This window comes from Trachypithecus francoisi, unplaced genomic scaffold (genome assembly GCF_009764315.1).
Source record: "Trachypithecus francoisi isolate TF-2019V2 unplaced genomic scaffold, Tfra_2.0 Lachesis_group0, whole genome shotgun sequence".
Taxonomy (NCBI): domain Eukaryota; kingdom Metazoa; phylum Chordata; class Mammalia; order Primates; family Cercopithecidae; genus Trachypithecus; species Trachypithecus francoisi.
Genome location: NW_022681453.1, coordinates 107,717,529 through 107,736,090, shown reverse-complemented (window position 1 = coordinate 107,736,090; position 18,562 = coordinate 107,717,529). Strand labels below are relative to the sequence as shown.

The 18,562-nt window shown below is 36.1% G+C and overlaps 1 protein-coding gene across 6 annotated transcripts in view; it reads left to right on the top strand.

Moving 5' to 3' along the window:
- ROBO2 (roundabout guidance receptor 2) overlaps positions 1–18,562 on the top strand; it is a 619,239-nt gene that overhangs the window by 505,254 nt on the left and 95,423 nt on the right. For all 6 annotated transcript variants that reach the window (XM_033211611.1, XM_033211608.1, XM_033211607.1 and 3 more), the window contains exons 8-9: positions 8,722–8,846; positions 13,162–13,333. In XM_033211611.1, the coding sequence (XP_033067502.1) occupies positions 8,722–8,846; positions 13,162–13,333 (297 nt within the window). The remainder of the gene's footprint in view (positions 1–8,721; positions 8,847–13,161; positions 13,334–18,562) is intronic.

Below are 18,562 nucleotides of genomic sequence, written 5' to 3'. Positions count from 1 at the left end.
AGTGCTTTTCCTTTTCATTTTGACATTGAAGAAGCACATTACATATATATGATTATTGTTGAAAGAAAAGGTATTGCATTAGTCTGTTCTCATGATGCTAATAAGGACATACTCAAGACTGGGTAATGTATAAGGAAAAGAGGTTTAATCCACTCATAGCTCTACATGGCTGGGGAGGCCTCATCATCATGGCAAAAGCAAGGCACGTCTTAAATGGCAGCAGCAAGAGAGCCCTTTGTGGGGGAACTCCCCTTTATAAAACCATCAGATCTGGTGAGACTTACTCAGTATCACAAGAACAGCAGGGTAAAGACCCAGTTCAACGATTCAGTTACCTCCCATGGGGTCCCTCCCAAGACATGTGGGAATTGTGGGAGGTACAATTCAAGATGAGATTTGGGTGTGGACACAGCCAAACCATATCAGGTATAGACATTGGTATTTTACTGTGGAATAAGGATTTTTATTGTTAGCTACAAGTAAGTAGCTGGTGGCAAAGAATGTGTATCATTCATCTAAAGGATTTATTGCCATGGAAAACAAAATAGTTAATTAGAAAGATAGGTAATTTAGCACTTTGATCCTTTGCTTTTCTTCTTTCTTTCTTTCTTTCTTTCTTTTTTTTTTTTTTTTGAGACGGAGTCTGGCTCTGTGGCCCAGGCTGGAGTGAGCGGCGCCATCTTGGCTCCCTGCAAGCTCCGCCCCCCGGGTTCCCGCCATTCTCCTGCCTCCGCCTCCCGAGGAGCTGGGACTACAGGCGGCGCCACCTCGCCCGGCTCATTTTTTGTATTTTTAGTAGAGACGGGGTTTCACCGTGTTAGCCAGGATGGTCTCCATCTCCTGACCTCGCACCCGCCTCGCCTCCCAAAGTGCTGGGATTACAGGCGTGAGCCTCTGCGCCCGACCAATCATTTACATTTCTTGGAAATAGTGACAAATGAGTAAAATGTGATTAAATCCTCTTTATAAAAGTGATTATTTTCAATCCTATGTTTCTAATTTATATTTTCTATTATAAATACATTGCTTCCTCTGAGATGAATTATGTGTTAATAAGCTTCAAATCAAACATTTCCATGGCAGTGTGTGTGCATTTCCAATATTATTAACAGAAAATCTTTTGAAATCAAATGAAATATTACATAGTAAAAGTTAAATGAAGTTAAATAAGTTGAAGAAGCAATCATGTATAAATTAGAACCCAACCTGAGTTGAGTAAACATTTATCTCTTATTACTGGTCTATATTGCATTGGAAAGAAACGATTTCTCACTATCTGTTTCTTGTTGGTGGAGGCAAGCCTATGAACTAATTTTTGCAGAAACTTTTTTTTTCTCTTCTTCTTTTTAGAGACGGAGACTTGCTCTGTCGCCCAGGCTGGAGTGCAGTGGTGCCGTCTCAGCTCACTGCAAGCTCCACCTCCTGGATTCATGCCATTCTCCTGCCTCAGTCTCCCAAGTAGCTGGGACTACAGGCGCACTCTGCCATGCCCAGCTAATTTCTTTTGTATTTTAGTAGAGACGGGGTTTCGCCATGTTGCCCAGGCTGGTCTCAAACTCCTGAGCTCAGGCAGTCCACCCGCCTCGGCCTCCCAAAGTGCGAGGATTACAGGCGTGAGCCACCGGGCGCGGCCTTTTGCAGGAACTTTTAAAACCCAGTGTTACTCAATGCCTTTATTTGTCTGTAGTGCTTTTGTTTCTCTGGAATGTTGACTACTCATTGATAGTCTTGGGTCATCAATTTCCAACGTGGTGCAGCAGCACTCTCTACAAAAGGGCACATCAGAATCGGTTAGATTTGTATTCAGGTAACATATTTGAAACAACATATATCAGAATCCATTAGTTTTTGTTTCAAAGCACCTATATATTTTTTTCAAACACCATATTTACTACTGCAGTAGTAAGTCCCTGTCACTGGCGGCTATATAGGTATATTATTCCTTAGGTAGAATGAGATGGAAAAAATATTGAGTATTTGCTTTAGATCAAGGATTCTATTCTTTTTAAAATGTACTATTCCCAGGCATTCATTTAGTGTTTACTGCTTTGGGCTTTTCTAGGTGAAATAAGTACGCCATTTATATGCTAAATAGTAGACCGCACCCCGTACCAGTAAAAACTTCAAACTGAACTAAGGAAGTCTGACACAGAGGCTAGGGAGAAATAGAGACACAAGGCAATGCGAGCAAGAACAAGTACCTTAAATTGGAAAGAACACAAGACAAGCACAAGGTCAGAGATTGTTCAGGTTAATCATTGTTGACAAAGAGGACCAAAGGGTAATTGACATCAGGGTGGGTTAACCACAAGACCAAGCAAATGCCAGTGATTGAAAGGAGAGACTGCTCTGCTGAAATGCTGGAGCTAGTTTGAGGACAAATGAGTGTCAGGATTGGAAAATCTTAGGTTAGCTGATGGAAGCCAAAATGCTACACTGAGGAGAATAATTTGCAAGCATTGCTATGCTAAGAATTGTAGGTTTTCACTGTGATGAAATGAAAAGCACGATAGGTTTATGAATAAAGAGTGACTTGAAGAAAGTGTACTTAAGAAAGGTTATACATCTAGGTAGTATAGAAAGAGAAAGACAATGGGTTTTATGCTACCCTAATGATAAAAACAATTATTCAGGGAAAACATAATGTTGTTATTTTTCAAATCTTTATAGCGTATTGGAAATTATGGCATTAAAATTCTATCATTCTTCTTGGTATTAGATATGACACATTTTTAGTTGATCAGATCTTGGTTCAAAGGGAACCAAATTAATCTGGCATCTCAGTGTTTAAGAGTTCCTACTGTGGCATTGGAATGAACCAGAAATCAAACCTGTCCTCCAATCTAATTTAACTTTCAGAAAGCTGTGTTTCTTGCATGTTCTCACTTACAAGTGGAAGCTGAACAATGTGAACACACAGGCACAGGGAGGGGAACAATACACACTGGGACCAGTCGGGGGCAGTGGGGGCACGCAGCGGGAGGGACAGCATCGGGAAAAAATAGCGAATGCATGCTGCGGGTAACACCTAGGTGAGGGGTTGATAGGTGCAGCAGTTCATCGTGGCACACATTTACCTGTGTAACAAACCTGCACATCCTGCACACACACAGCGGAACTTTAAAATAAAATAAAATAAAATAATAATAAAGCTGCGTTACTTATGTCCTTCATGAGATTCAGTTTACGAGTTTTACTTCATTATGATAGTAGTTGAAACATAAGGCTTTTCAAATATTGAGATAATGCCTGTGGAAGGTTTAACACAAACTCTGGCACATAATAAGCACTCAATTAATGTTAATTATTGCCATTCTATTAAACGGGTTGTGACTAAGTGAAATTTTAACTCAAGCAAATGATGGAAGAGAATGCTTCTTAAATATGCTTATAGAATATGTTAGTATTTAACAAGCAAATATGTGAAATAGCAAAAACAATCGTACTTGAGTTTGTCAAAAAATTCCAAATGGCTATTATAGAATTAAAGTTTATTCATTCAGGCATAAAATTATATCCAAAGAAAAAGAGTGGCTGAACATGCCTGTATTCACCCTGTGCCCCATATGAACGGGCCTGGCTGTTGCATGACTCTCTCCGTGCTAATGCCTGCCGTAGGAAGTCGTATTTTCCTGTGGAAACCACTCTGAACATGATGTGATTCACCTTTAGAGTCCCCCATCCCCTCATCTCAAAGCCCACCTCATGCACAGCCTGTGCTTGCTACTCATGTTCAGCTATCTGATTTCCATACCACCCACTCTCACTCACTGACACGCATTAGCATAACAGAACTGTAGTGTGACTTTGATTGAAGCCAGCTTGGGCTGAATGCAGTATCAAAGCATAATTTAGCAGAAATCAAATCTAATTTACTGTGCATTGTATTTAAATTCTCAAAACACAGTTTCAAGTGAACTGTCCCAGACCTCTAATCTTAACTGACCTTTTTATATTTGGGTCTGCTTCTCTGGAAATCACACAACATACTTTTCTTACAGAGCTATTGTTTTGTAACTTGTAAGTGTTGATTAGACACTAAATTGTGCCATTCTGTGGGCTTCATCTCATTTCTAGTTATAGCTGAAGCAATAAGGTATAATCACTTGACAGATTAAGCAAGTAGGATATTACCTCGTAGTTACAAAATATTTTTCCAATGCTTTCAGGTTTTAGACACAATATAAATATATATTTTATAGTCTTCTCTCTTAGAGACATATAGTAGAATTGCCATTTTTATAACAGGCATATTCTTCTGGAGTTTATAACTCAATCTCTTTAATTCACATTGGGTTTAAACGTGTGTTTGGAATTGTCATCTTGAGGACCTAGTAGTGTTGTTTTTTTTTTTTTAATACTTAATGGGAGTCATTATAGAAAATCTATTTTATGTATAGCACACTTTGTGCTATTGTGCTGTGTTGATAAAATGCCACCTCTGTCTACTCCCTCCCATTGGTGCCATCAGCCAAATACTGTCTTTTCAGATCATTTTCACTGCCACCTGGCAGAGACACTGAAACTGTGGAGGGTTATTAGAAGAATTATTGATGCCGTTTTTCATTTAAAACCTCAAAAACAAATTCCTTCAGCTGATATCCCTTCACAGAAGATTGCAATATAGATCTCGGGCAGGCAGAGAGTCTACAAAAGTAAAAGTAATTGATGCCATTTGTTTCTTTGGTCCACCTTCAGGTGATAATAGGAAAGGATGTATATTTTCACAGACTTGAATACGCTTCAAATTTTTTGCTTTGATAAATGTTTCCATATTTTCCATTTTTTTAATTAAAAAATGATTAGATGATTTTAGTTCCAGCAAGATCAATGTGGCATAAGTTCTGGTGACAATAGTCTATTGGATGCATTTGAAATACAACACATTACGACTTGGAGTAAATGTACAATGTAAATAAACATCACATGAAAATGTATTTTGTAGGATAAATAACAGATGCTGACAGTTTTTTGTTAGTGGTTTTTAAAATAATCCAGTATTGGGTAAAAGTTCCAGAAATTATAATTTCCTGGCCTTTTTAGATTATACTATCAGTGGTAAATATTATGTCATGATTTTGCAGAATTTCTTTGTCCTTTAAAAGCCCTGATGAAATGGTGTCTTCGGTGCTACTATAAATAGAAATTCTCAACTGGATTTTCTGCCCCAACTTGTGAAGATTTCCCAGCGCTTTGTCTTTGCTCTTTCTCTAATCCTCATCTACATCGCTTCTAAAGCACCCTTTCCGAAATAGAAATCTGATTCTATCTTTCTTACAAAAATGTCTTTGAACAGATCTTTACGGTTTTCAGGACGAAATGTTACACCCGTTTAGCAGGAATCATCTGGTCCTATCTATGTCAACTCTGTGACCTGGATTTCTTTTATTCTCAGAATCCTTTACAAGCCCCTAAACATCCAGTTCAATGTGTCTCTGCCTTATATGCTGCTTCTCTTTGTCCCAAGTGACCTTACCACTCTGCACCTAGTCAACTCTTACTTGTCCTCCAAAGTACAGCTCTAATGTGGCCATGCCCTAGCACTTTCTCTCTCTTTTTTTTTTTTCTCACAACATGGCCTGATTGGTTCTGTTCCACTCTTGCTCCCCTGGTGCCCTCTGCATTTTTTTCTGTTTTCACTGAAAAAAATCACGTTTTGCCATTTTTGTGTATTTGTTTATGTATTTACTTGTAAGTCTCTGCCACAGAGCAAGAACAATTTTATTTGGCTTTCCATCTCCCTGTACCAACCAGAATGTATCATCATTTTTAGTCAATCAATACATTTTGTGTGACTAAATGGATGAATTATGTCTTTTCAGAAAAGTGGATTCATAAATGTAGTCATTTGTCAGTCCTTATTTTGAGGATTATATTTTAGCAGCTGTGTTAAAATTGTAATATCTAGATGCCAAAAGAATTTTGCTAAATCATTCATCCACAAAAAAAAATTTTCAAAATTTGAAAATTAAATTCATAGAAGTCTGTACTTCTAAAGTACACCTGGTGATTTTACTGATAGAGATTGGTAATTTCACTGGATAGATGAAGAATAATATACGTGAAACTATAAAACACATAAATATATGTTTATATTTCATTGATTTCATTTGATGATTTCAATCATGTTTATTCTCAGTTAATATATTTTAAAAATTTGTAAAGAAGGACTGTATAGAGTATCCAAGACTCTAAGGTTTTACTAACTACTTTTGTGAGATAATTAAATTCTTTCTGGCCCAAAGCAGTACAAATTAACTAATAAGCTAAATAGGTGATTTTTATTCAAGTCTTTTAAATGACTGATTTTGACTCAACTGAGTTTTGAATTTTTAATTATTTAGATACATGCTAAATTATTCAATACTTCTCACTTAGCAAATGTCCATGTTGACACTCTTATTTTTCTTTATGGAATTACAAAGAGATAACTATATACTCAACTTTTTCATAACAAATATTTTTCTACAATATTGCAGATGACAGAAACAAACCTTAAATGCTTTTTTGGTACAAATACCTGGTGGCTTCACATTTCTACTGAAAAAAATGGTCAATGCGGTGTTTTAAGAGTTTTCTGTAAGATAATTTTATAACATTGATTTAAACTATCATTTCTATTAGAAAACATGGAAAAAAATCAGTGAATCTGCTGATGCAGGAGAATTGTGTAGAAATAACAAGAAGATTGTAAGAGGCAACTAATCTCCTGAAAAGACAAGGCAACGCACACCATGCTCTGTTCAAACAGATTCATAAATCTGCGTTCTCCATACTGTGAGAATGAGTCTTCTGTTATCTACAGTTCTAGAAGAAAATTTCTCTTAGTAGATTTATCCCATCTGTTCCTGGGGTATGTGTTAGATGTGTTGAACTAGGAGGCAGTATAATAGAACACCAAAAAATAAATCAATACAAATCCCAGTGAATTGTTTGGAAAAATGCTGCTGCTTTTTCCATGCTCACATTCTTGTAAGGCTGAGGAATTATTGGTTGCACATTTGGGGCTGCTCTACATTCACCCTCTTCTTGGAGCTGCACTTCTTTTCTCCTGAAGCACTGAAATGATTTCAAGTGACACTTTTTACCAGATGTCACTTATGGTTAGAGCGCTTTAAAGTACCACTAGGTTCTAAAAATTGGAGTTGATTTTAAAGTGTTTTCTGTCTCTGTTTTCTAGCCTAAGCAGCTAGTTTAAGTGGAAATAGATTATTACAAAAGTCATGGAATAAGCACGGTGTTTTCTGTTCAACAAAAATGGGTTTCAGTGGGGAGATGCCCTTGTGAAAACTTCCAGTTATACTGCCTACTGTCTTTCCCTTTATTCTCTCAAGATCATTAGACCACCATTTAAATCTGAACTTTCTTAGGATTTTTACCCCCATCCCTTTCTTTTATTTTCTGTTGGAGTTACTTATGTCTTGGTCTCATTAGTTTCACCTGTACCATTTTAATAGCCTCCCAGTTAGACTCCTTGTTTTACAGACTAAGTGCCTTCCTCTCCAATCCATGCTACATTCATTAGAGGGTTAAAGCCGCCAAAAATTATCTTTTGCATCTGTCACTTTTCAGCTTAGAAAAAACCAGAATAAAATCCTCAGTTTGACTTCTTAAACCCTCCTTTGTAGCCAAAAGTGTTTACATAACTTGGACCCTCCATCCTGCCAAATTACACACTGTATATCCTAAGTTTGTTCTTGCTTCTTACACTTTGCTCCATAATCTCCTTGTTTGGCATGTGTTCATTTTTCCATTTACCTCAAAGCTGCCATAATGCCCATTTTCTACACAGAGCCTTCTGTAGGTTTTACAACACCAAGGGATTTCTTTCTCCTAAGTTTTATTATATTTATTATATATACAATAACTTAAATTCTCCTCCGCTGTGCTCTGAGGTCACCTCTATCATTGCACTTCCCACAGTCTTAGATAAGTGTTGATTTAATTTTGTTTTGGTTTTCGTCATTGTCATTGTATTTTTCCTTTCCATTAGACTATAAGCTCCCTGATGGCTTCAGGATAAAAGCTTCTCATCTCTGTATCTTTAGTGCCCAGTAGGGGAACATAGTAATTACCGGACTAATCTTTATCTATCTAAATGAAATTAATTAGATTGAGTCCACCATTCAGTACATTTATTTATATTGCTTATTACCCTTGTATGTAATTCCCATCTCTTCAATTCTTCAATGTCTTTAATCTTTCAACTCTTGAATTCTAGATATAAGCACTTTAAGAATAGGGGTCATATTTTATACCTTCTGGTATCCCTGTGCCTTATATAATTCTTGCAGTTACTATAAAAACAGCCAATGCTTGTCAATAAATTGACTTTAGAGGAAGGAGATGGTTGAGTAAGAGAGTGATTCTTTTTTTATCTTTATTTATTTAAAAAGCAGAACCAGCTTGAGGATCCATGTTTTTCCTTAAAAGTGTTAAAATCATTAAAAAAATCTAACTTTCTATGCAAGGATATATAGGCCAAAGGATTACAACGTACAACATTTAAAATATGTCTGCTAAAAATTTTGCTTCTTTCCTCACATTTGATTGAATATAATGTCTTTCTTTTCTGTGTTTTGAGAAATGTGTAAAAGTAAATAATACACTGTAGTCTCTCCCTGGCACTGAACAAGCAACATAGTACCGTATTTTCTCCTTGATGTATTTTTCTTTGTCGGTGGTTGATATTTACACACTTTCTTTTCTTTTCGATTATAGCTCCCCCCCAGTTTGTGGTTCGGCCAAGAGATCAGATTGTTGCTCAGGGTCGCACAGTGACCTTTCCCTGTGAAACTAAAGGAAACCCGCAGCCAGCTGTTTTTTGGCAGAAAGAAGGCAGCCAGGTGAGTGTGAGGTTTTCACTGCTTTTCTGAAATCTCTGGGCTTCTACTGTCTCTGCTGCTCCTGAAACTTGCCTTGCTTCTCTTGTTCTCAATGTTTGAATTTATTTTATTTCTGAAAAAGAGAGTGGTGAATGTAAAAATAAGTGGGAGTCAGATGTTCTAGTAATAGCATTCTTTATTTTCTAGTATTAATCTTTTCAAAATTCTGTCTCTTACACAGAACAGCAATAAAGCAATATAACAAAATTATCGTTAAAAGTCAACCCAAAACCTCTGTAGCTACTTAAAATCTGTTAAGGTAAAGCTAATTTTGTTTTCTTGTATTGAGTTACGTGGTATGATAGAGTCTCTGTGACATGGAAAACAGTCAGAAATATTTTTTTAATTGATCCAGAATTTAATTTCCATCCTCTCTCTTAACTACACAGCATAAACGACTTCTTACCCTTAATTCAAGCTTGCTTCCATTTAAGAGTAGGATAAATCTTTTCCTTCTCTGTTCCTCCTGGATTCATCCGCAGTGTGGTTAGACAGGAAATACTACGTAGTACACTAGAAGGAACCCATACCTGTCTTGTCTTTGTTCTGCACTGGTTTGTCCTCTCCAGGGCTCTCTCTGGGCAACATGGCCTCTCAGAGTGTCTATGAAAAGTCAACTGGATACACTAGTTTTCTCATTCAGAACTTGGTCCAAACTTGGACAACTGCTTAGCTTCTAGATTCGTCAGCAATGAGTAAAATTTCCAGCTAAAACTAGTTCAAAAATTGTGTTGTTTGCAAAATAATGTATCCATGCATTCCCATGGGACCTGGAGATATTTTCGTTCTAAACTTTCTAGAAACATGCACTACTAGGCATATTCTGAGGAATAGACCTCCTGGTGGTCTTCCTTATCACATTCTGTTATTACTACATGTTCCAGAAGAATTTCCTTGGGAATAATGGAAGTCATTATTAAACATCTCTAGAAATCTAAAACCTTGGCCAGAGATGGGAAATATAAGTTGCATTAGAGGACTCTGTTGATTAAACTTACATACATTTATCTGCAACATACATGTGTGCAAGGAAGCCTTTAGAAGTTCTGTTCAGCTGTTATCTCTAACTGTTGTGGGTTTCTATAAATTCCTGTGCCAGCTCATAGTGGGCAGTTCTAACAGCTCAGTCTGGATGGACGAATGGCGTTTTATTCCTCACTCAGCTCTCCTTGTTGGAGTCATTCCTCTTGTGACTTGTGGAATGTAAGTGTAGCCATGGGAATGTAAGGAAAGGTGATGGCCATTGCCGTATCCAACATCAGAACTGTTCCACGTCTTAACTCTCAAATCTTCTTTATAATTTACTAATTATAAAATAGGTTTCCACACATAGAGTTCTTTGACTGTTTGCTTTAAAATTCTTTTCAGATGTTAGCGTCTCAGACTCTAAAGTAAGTGTAAGGCAGCATGACAATTAAACATATATACACACACACATAGACACACACACATATACACATACATGCAGAGACAGACACATATACACACACATACACACACGCCACACACATAGACATACACACACATATACACACATCACACACATACACATAGACACACATGCACACATGTAGACACACAGAGACACATACATACACATAGACACACACCACACATATACACATACATACACATGCACACACACACACAAAGGAGAAAATTTGAAATCCAGTTTGCTCCTTATAAATTGTACAACTTTTGTAGTGCCATTTAAATGTACTGAAACTCATTTTCTTAATGTAAAATACAACGCTAATACATTTTACTTCACACAAATAAAGTTTAAATGAGTAAGTCGTTTTATATATAAAATTGCTTTACACATTATGAAGGTTAAGCAAAATGTTATGTCACTGATAATAAATATAATGATGTAAAGCAATTTGATCATTGCATACTTACACTTTAAACCCATGTATTGAGTGAAATCTCATTATAATGTGTCTTGTTATTATATAGCTAAGACTATATCATGTGTAAATCACATTCCCTAAAGTAGCTCCAAGTTGAATTACAAGGTAGTGCATAAAATTGTATTGGCCTTGTAGCTTAATAAACACAGGGTATTTAAATATGCTACATCTTTGTTAATGGTTTCAAAATAAATAACAATTAAATAGCATTTAAGTATTCCTTTTTCTGTATTTGACAAAGTGGCATATAATTCCAGAGATATTAATGTTAAAGATTACACAAAATCTTATGTCTTGTTTTCTTTCCCTCACCTATCTCTCTCCCATCAGAGAGACAGAGGTAGAGATAGAGAGGGATGGGGTGGGAGAGAGAGAGGGAGAGAGAGAAAAAAAATACTGTGAATGAGAACAAGAGAGAAGTGCTTGAGCAAATTATAAATTCTCAAATCATGAATTGGGATATTGGGAAAAAAAAATCGGTCTTACTGTTTTCAATATCCAGTTTTTATAGTGATCTATGACCATCCATCAATAGAAACAGTTAAAAGCCTGAACTTAATGGTCCATATTTCTCAATATACGCTGATCATGCCAATTAGCTCTAATAGGATACCCAGGCAATCTCCAAGGTGGGAAGAGCTGTGAAGTTCCCGGTTTTTCCTTGTAATCCATTTTCTTTTGCCTATGTCATGCAAGCAGAGAATAAAAATGATGGGTTAACCTTCGTTTAATGCCATTTTCCATGTCAACGAATCATTTAGAAGGTGGACTGATGGTACATTGTAGAGGAAGAGATCCCGTAGAGAATGAAGCCCATCTGATATATTAGTGCTATGTAAATTAGTATTCTAATGGCTAATTGTAGGAAAGTGTGCACTTTGAGTTATTGTATCATTTTCAAGTGACTTCAGAATTTAGACTCTCTCTTTTAACTTGTTTATTTTGGTAATACATTTGGAATCTACAGTAGAATCAGCTGATTCTCAAATCGTGTTTCTATGCATGAAAATGTCTAGCCTTATATAGTAGCACACATTTTATAAGAGGTCAATAGCATATTGAAATTACATTCTTGACATGCTAGCAAACATCACTCCTTTTAGAAGGAGTTTAATAACATGGTAATGTTTATGTAAAGTGGGCTTATAGTGTCACACTTGAATCTAATAAAGTGGACATCCATCATGTTGCAATAAAGAGAAGAGCTTCTAATTAAAATAGGACATCATTTGCAGGATTAAAGTCATTTAGCATAATTGAAAAGTGTTAATACCCTATTTTATCCTCTTCCATTGGTATTACTTCAAGGGTAAAAACATTTTAAGGTGAAAATGTGTCCTGTGCCTTTAATTGAATGTTATTACCTCCTGATTGCAACGTATTGAAACTGTTTAATTACAAACCTGGAAAATTAATTACTATATGGAGAAACAGATCCCAGAGGGGTATAATGTCCTTTTTTGTAAGTAAATACAACATAAAAATTGATATCTTCTTATTTATAATCCAACTTGGAAACAAGCCCCAATGTAATTTATTATACTCAAATGTTTTTCTTAATTGAACAACAGTAAGGCAACATAGTTCATCCAAATTAATGTTACTCCTCTCATAGATGAACTTTTACAATTTGTAATGAGACTATATGTATATATGAGATATAGAGTAAACTAATTTTGTTTTAAAAAGAAAGTAATATTATGAAATTGTTTAAGGTAACACACTTTTAGAAACATTCTACATTTTCTTTTTATGTTCAGTAATTTGCTTAATCTTGCTTAAATTGTAGTATTTGTTTATAGCCCCATTCAAAGGTGCAAAAACCTTATAGCAGAAGTACAGTCAGCTCTCTGTCATGCACTTTTGAACAACTTTGGGAGAAGTTCAGTTGAGTCCGTGAAGTATTCAGAATGATCGACAGCAATCATACTTTGCATTCTTCAGAGCTGTGCACTTCATACCACCCATCCCCAGTCCATGTTACGGCCAGATCTTCAGGAGGCCTTAGCAGTTGAGTCAGATAATAATTGTTTTGCCCATTTTCCAGATGAAGAAACAAGTTTCAAAGATATTAACTAACTAGCAGAATATCAGGATGAGATAAAGATCCCATTCTTTAAAAACACAGATGATTGTTCTTTCAACGAGAAAATATTGACTTCTTAGAGGATGTTATTTCACCATGATTTGGAAACACTTGATCAGTGAAACCCACTGTGTTGCATTTAAACATTTCCGTACCACATATTTTTTAATCCATGTGTTTTCTTTTTCCCACTTTATTCCCTAATTGTAGTAGCTTTTATTCACATAATTTTTTAAGTGGAAAATGAATATTGATGAGACTGTGCTTCCTTCCACAGAACCTACTTTTCCCAAACCAACCCCAGCAGCCCAACAGTAGATGCTCAGTGTCACCAACCGGAGACCTCACAATCACCAACATTCAACGTTCCGACGCGGGTTACTACATCTGCCAGGCTTTAACTGTGGCAGGAAGCATTTTAGCAAAAGCTCAGCTGGAGGTTACTGATGGTGCGATATCTTTATTAGATTTGTCTTACGAAAACATGGATTTTTATTTCTAGACACACGTTAATCATGTGGAGTTTGCTGATTTGTGAAATCATTTCTATGTGTGCTTATCTTTTAAGTTTGAATCCAGGTCACATTTTTTTAGTAGTTTCTAATTCTCCCTGATTGAATACCACTTATTTTCCCCAAAGAAGAACTTCAGAGATAATTTACTTAATTCTTAAAAATAGAATAGTGCATTATTTTAAATAAATCTTATCACACTCACTGCATATTGAAATGTAATCTGTATATTTTTGTTTAGTCTTAGGCTGACATGATTGGTTCTACTAGACATTAATAATTTTATTTCACTCTAGGAGGAGGTGATACCACCTTTAATATTATCAGAGATGAGTTTTTAGTTAGCTAATCACATTAGGACATGCCTATGATTTTAATTATGCATTCAGTAAGTTAACTACCTACCTTTCAAAGTGCTGAAGAATGCTAAAATTATTATTTTTATTTGCACGTATGCACTTTGAATCTTAACTGAGGCACCTACATTCATAGTGAAAGTTGAAAAGGATGAAGGGCTCTGCATAATCTGATTTTTTTCCCAGCAGCTTCTTTGGCACAATTGACAGCTAGCAAATTTGAGATATTTCATGAACCTCTGAGTGTGAATTTATTCTTTGATGTCTTAAATTGAAAATTCTTTCTTACTCTCCTTTATTTGTGAGGATTTTTAGTTTTGTTTTCTCCCCTAATGCTGGCTTCTGAGATGTAAGTGCTTTGGTCTGTGGCCTCTCTTGATCCTCTTCTTTCTCTGCTGGTGAAATTTGATGTGCTTTTATACAATTTAAATGTACATGTAGATTAAAAGGTCATTTAAAATTAATAGAAAGGCAGTATTTTTTAATATCTGTTCATGGTATGGCCTGATTCAGTGACATGTCAGGAATGGGAATAAATAGAACAGACAAACATTGGCTGCAGGGACATTGAGTCGTTAGTGGCTGCACCTGCTGATGCTGCAGAGATTTACTGCCATGGAACTGAAAGGAGAAGTCAGGTTCAAGGATAACAGTGATGAGAAATTCCTCCTTAGATGGGCAAGGTCTTTGATTCTTTGTACCTCCATATTTCTTTAAAAGAATAAAGGATAATTATTAATCATTTTTAAAATCTTATGTTTTCACCTGCCAACAAAAATGTTCAGATACAGACACTTGAAAAATAAGATTTTCTGACCAAAGCCTATGTTTTATTCTATATTCCTAAGAACACTCCAAACGTAATGCTTAAGATACCAGCTATCATTTAGCTACTTACAATATTTTATAGAAGTTGACTGTCAAATGTTTCTAAATGAAGAAATTGTTCTGGAAAAGGCAAACCACATTTGTAGGAAGCAAAGTTGATGAACTAGAATAACCAGTTGATGTGACTGATATGGTTCATAAAACAGTGAATATTCAGAATTACGTCTGATACAATAAATGGAAAACCTTTGAGACCTTATACTAGCTCATGATATCTTACAAAACAGTAGTTTTTCTAGCTTTCCTTCTGTGGTCAAAAATAAGTAATGACCAATTTTAAATCTTCTGCCAACTGAGATTGCTCTAAACATTTTGTTACAACTGGCTTGAATATTAATTCCTATATTGATTTTTACTTGAGTAAGCAATTACAAAGTCAAGATCCTTTTGCAGAAACATTGATTGGAAGTTACAATGCTGTTGATTTTGACAGTAAAGAAATGAAATAGAACTAAATGTGTACACACATGTTATCAATGAATCTGTCTCTAAATATGAAGTTGCCACATTGATGCCTTAAGCTTCTATTGATAGTTTTGATTTTTCATATAGGTTAATGATTTAATAATATCTGAGCCATTATTTTCATTTTGACCACACTTATTTTGATATATTTCAGGGAATTGTAGAGCCATTTGAAATTCCATGGTAGAATGAAAACGTATGTCATGTTCAGAAAAATAAGGGATTACAGGCATACCTTCCTTTACTGTACTTTGCAGATACCATAGTTTTTACAAATTGAAGGTTCATGGCAAGCCTGGGTCAAGCAAGTCTATTGGTGGCATTTTACTAATATCACATGCTCACTTTGGGTCTCTGTGTCACATTTTGGTAATTCTCACACTATTTCAAACAATCTCATTATTATTGCATCTGTTATGGTGGTCTGTGATCTGTGATCTTTGATACTACTATAATTTTGGGGGGTATCACAAACTGCACCCATATAAGATGGCAAACTTTATTGATAAATGTGTGTGCTCTGACTTCTTTACCCACTGGCCAGTCCCCTGTCGTTCTCTCTCTCTCCCTGAGCCTCCCTGTCCCTTGAGACACAACAGTATTGGAATTAGGCCAGTCAGTATCTCTACAGTGGCCTCCAGGTATTCAAGTGAAAAGTCACATGTCTCGGACTTTAAATTAAAAGCTACAAAGGCTTAACTTTAGTGAGGAAGACATGTCAAAAACTGAGATAGGGCAAAAGCTGGGCCTTTTGTGCTAAACAGTTAGCAAAGTTATGCATACAAAGGAAAAGTTTTTGAAGGAAAGTAAAAGTGCTACTCCAGTGAACACAAAAAATGATAGGAAAGTCAAACAGCCTATTGCTGATATGAAGAAAGTTTGAGAGTCTAGATAGATCAGTGAGTCACAGCATTCCCTTAAGCCAAAGCCTAATCTGGAGCAAAGCCCTAACTATCTTCAGTTCCTTGAAGACTGAGAGAGGGGAGGAAGCTGTAGAATAAAAATTTGAAGCTAGCAGGGGTTGGTTGATGAGATTTAAGGAAAAACACCAAGGTAAAGCATCAAGGGCTAATATAGAAGCTTCATCAAGTTATCCAGAAGTTCATTCATTAAAGTGGCTTATACTAAACAGACTTTCAATGTAGACAAAGCAGCCACATATTGAAAGAAGATGTCATCTAGGACTTTCATAGCTGAAGAAAAGAAGTCAATGCCTGGCTTTAAATGACAGGCTAGCCTGTAATCCCAGCACTTTGGGAGGCCGAGACGGGCGGATCACGAGGTCAGGAGATCGAGACCATCCTGGCTAATACGGTGAAACCCCGTCTCTACTAAAAATACAAAAACTAGCCGGGCGAGGTGGCGGGCGCCTGTAGTCCCAGCTACTTGGGAGGCTGAGGCAGGAGAATGGCGGAAACCCAGGAGGCGGAGCTTGCAGTGAGCTGAGATCTGGCCACTGCACTCCAGTCCGGGCGACAGAGCGAGACTCCGCCTCAAAAAAAAAAAAAAAAAAAAGACAGGCTAACTCTCTTGTAAGTAACTAATGCAGCTGGTGACTTTAGGTTGAAACTGATGCTCGTTTACTATTTCAAAAATTCTATGATCCTTAAAATTATTCCAAATCTACTCTGCCTGTGCTCTATAAATGGAAAAACAAAGCCTGAATGACAGCACACCTCTTTGCAGCATGGTTTACCGAAATATTTTAAGTACAATGTTGAGATCTACTCTTCAGAATAAAAAAAATCCTTTCAAAATACTATCTCTCATCCACGATGTACCTTGTCACCCAAGAGCTCTGATAGAGATGTACAAAGAGATTAATGTTTTTATACCTGTTAACACAACATCTATTCATCAGCCCATGGATCAAGGAATAATTTCAACTTTCCAGTCTTATTTAAGAAATATATTTTCTAAGGCTATAGCTGCCACAGACAGTAATTCAACTGAAGGATCTGGGCAGGGTTAATTAAAAACCTTCTGGAAAGGATTTACCATTATACTCGCCATTAAGAACATTTATGATTTACGGGAGGAGGCCAAAGCATCAACATTATCAGGAGTTTAGAAAGTTGGATGACTTTGAGGGGTTCAAGACTTCAGTGGAGGAAGTGACTGCACATGTGGTAGAAATAGCAAAAGAACTAGAATTAGAAGTGGAGCCTGAAGATGTGGCTAAATTGCTGCAGTCACATGATACACATTGAACAAATGAAGAACTGCTTCTTATGGGCGATCAAAGAAAGTGATGACTTGAGAGGGAATCTACTTCTGTTCAAGATTGTTGAAGTGACAACAAAGGACTCAGAGTATCCCATAAACTTCATTGATAAAGCAACATCAGAGTTTGAGAGGATTGTCTCCAATTTTGAAAGACATTTTACTGCAGATAAAATGCTATAACACAGCATTGCATGCTACTGAAAAATCTTTCATGAAAGGAGTAGTGAATTAATATGGTAAACTTTATTGTCTTAGTTTAAGAAATTGGCACAGGTACCCCAACTTTCGGCAACCACCACCTTGGTCAGTTAGCAACCATCAACCTTGAAGCAAGATCCTCCATCACCAAAAAGATGATCACTCTAGGCTCAAATAATCATTAGCATTTTTTAGGAATAAAGTATTTTTAAGTTGCTAACTTTTTTTTAGACATAGTATTATTCTACACTTAACAGACTCTAGAATAATGTAAACATAACTTTTATATGCACTGGGAAACAAAATTTGTGTGGCCTGCCTTATTGCGATATTTGCTTTATTGTTATGGTCTAGAACCAAACATACAATACCTCTGAGATATGCCTGTATTCCATTTGTAGCAAATGTATCTGTTATCACATTTAGACTCATTTTATGAAAATATTTATAATTCAAGCATTCATAAAAGATGAAATTGCTAATGATGCTGAATAGTGCTATGTTGAGCAACAACTTTACCGATCGTAGATTAAGCTAATAAGTTTGAATATACTTGAGTTTCAATATATTTCTTTAAAAGACTTCTGCGTTAATTCACTGGCATTGTTCTTTATTTCTTCTTTTCTTTTGCTCTATCTTTTTCTCTCCGAGAATTATGAAATTGTAATCAGCATTCCGTGAATAGAGCCAATAGAAACTAAAAAGACTGGGAGATAAGATGTATTTCTATCTTGTACTGACAATAAGTGTCACATCCTGATCTTCTGTGAATGGTTATTGAGTATTTATAATGCATAGTGAGAGAAGACCATGGAGCTGTTCACAGATCACTGGGATCCCTAAATGTTCATTTAACCCTTGACCTTAGTGTCATGGAAACCTGTGGTCATCTTTCACCCACAGCATCCTTGAAACTGAAAATTATGTCTGGCCAGGAGATTTTCAATTACTTTATCGATCAGATTCATTCAAAAAGTGATGAGCTACTCATTTGAGCAGTAAAAAAAAGAAAGAAAAAAACTAATGAGATGAC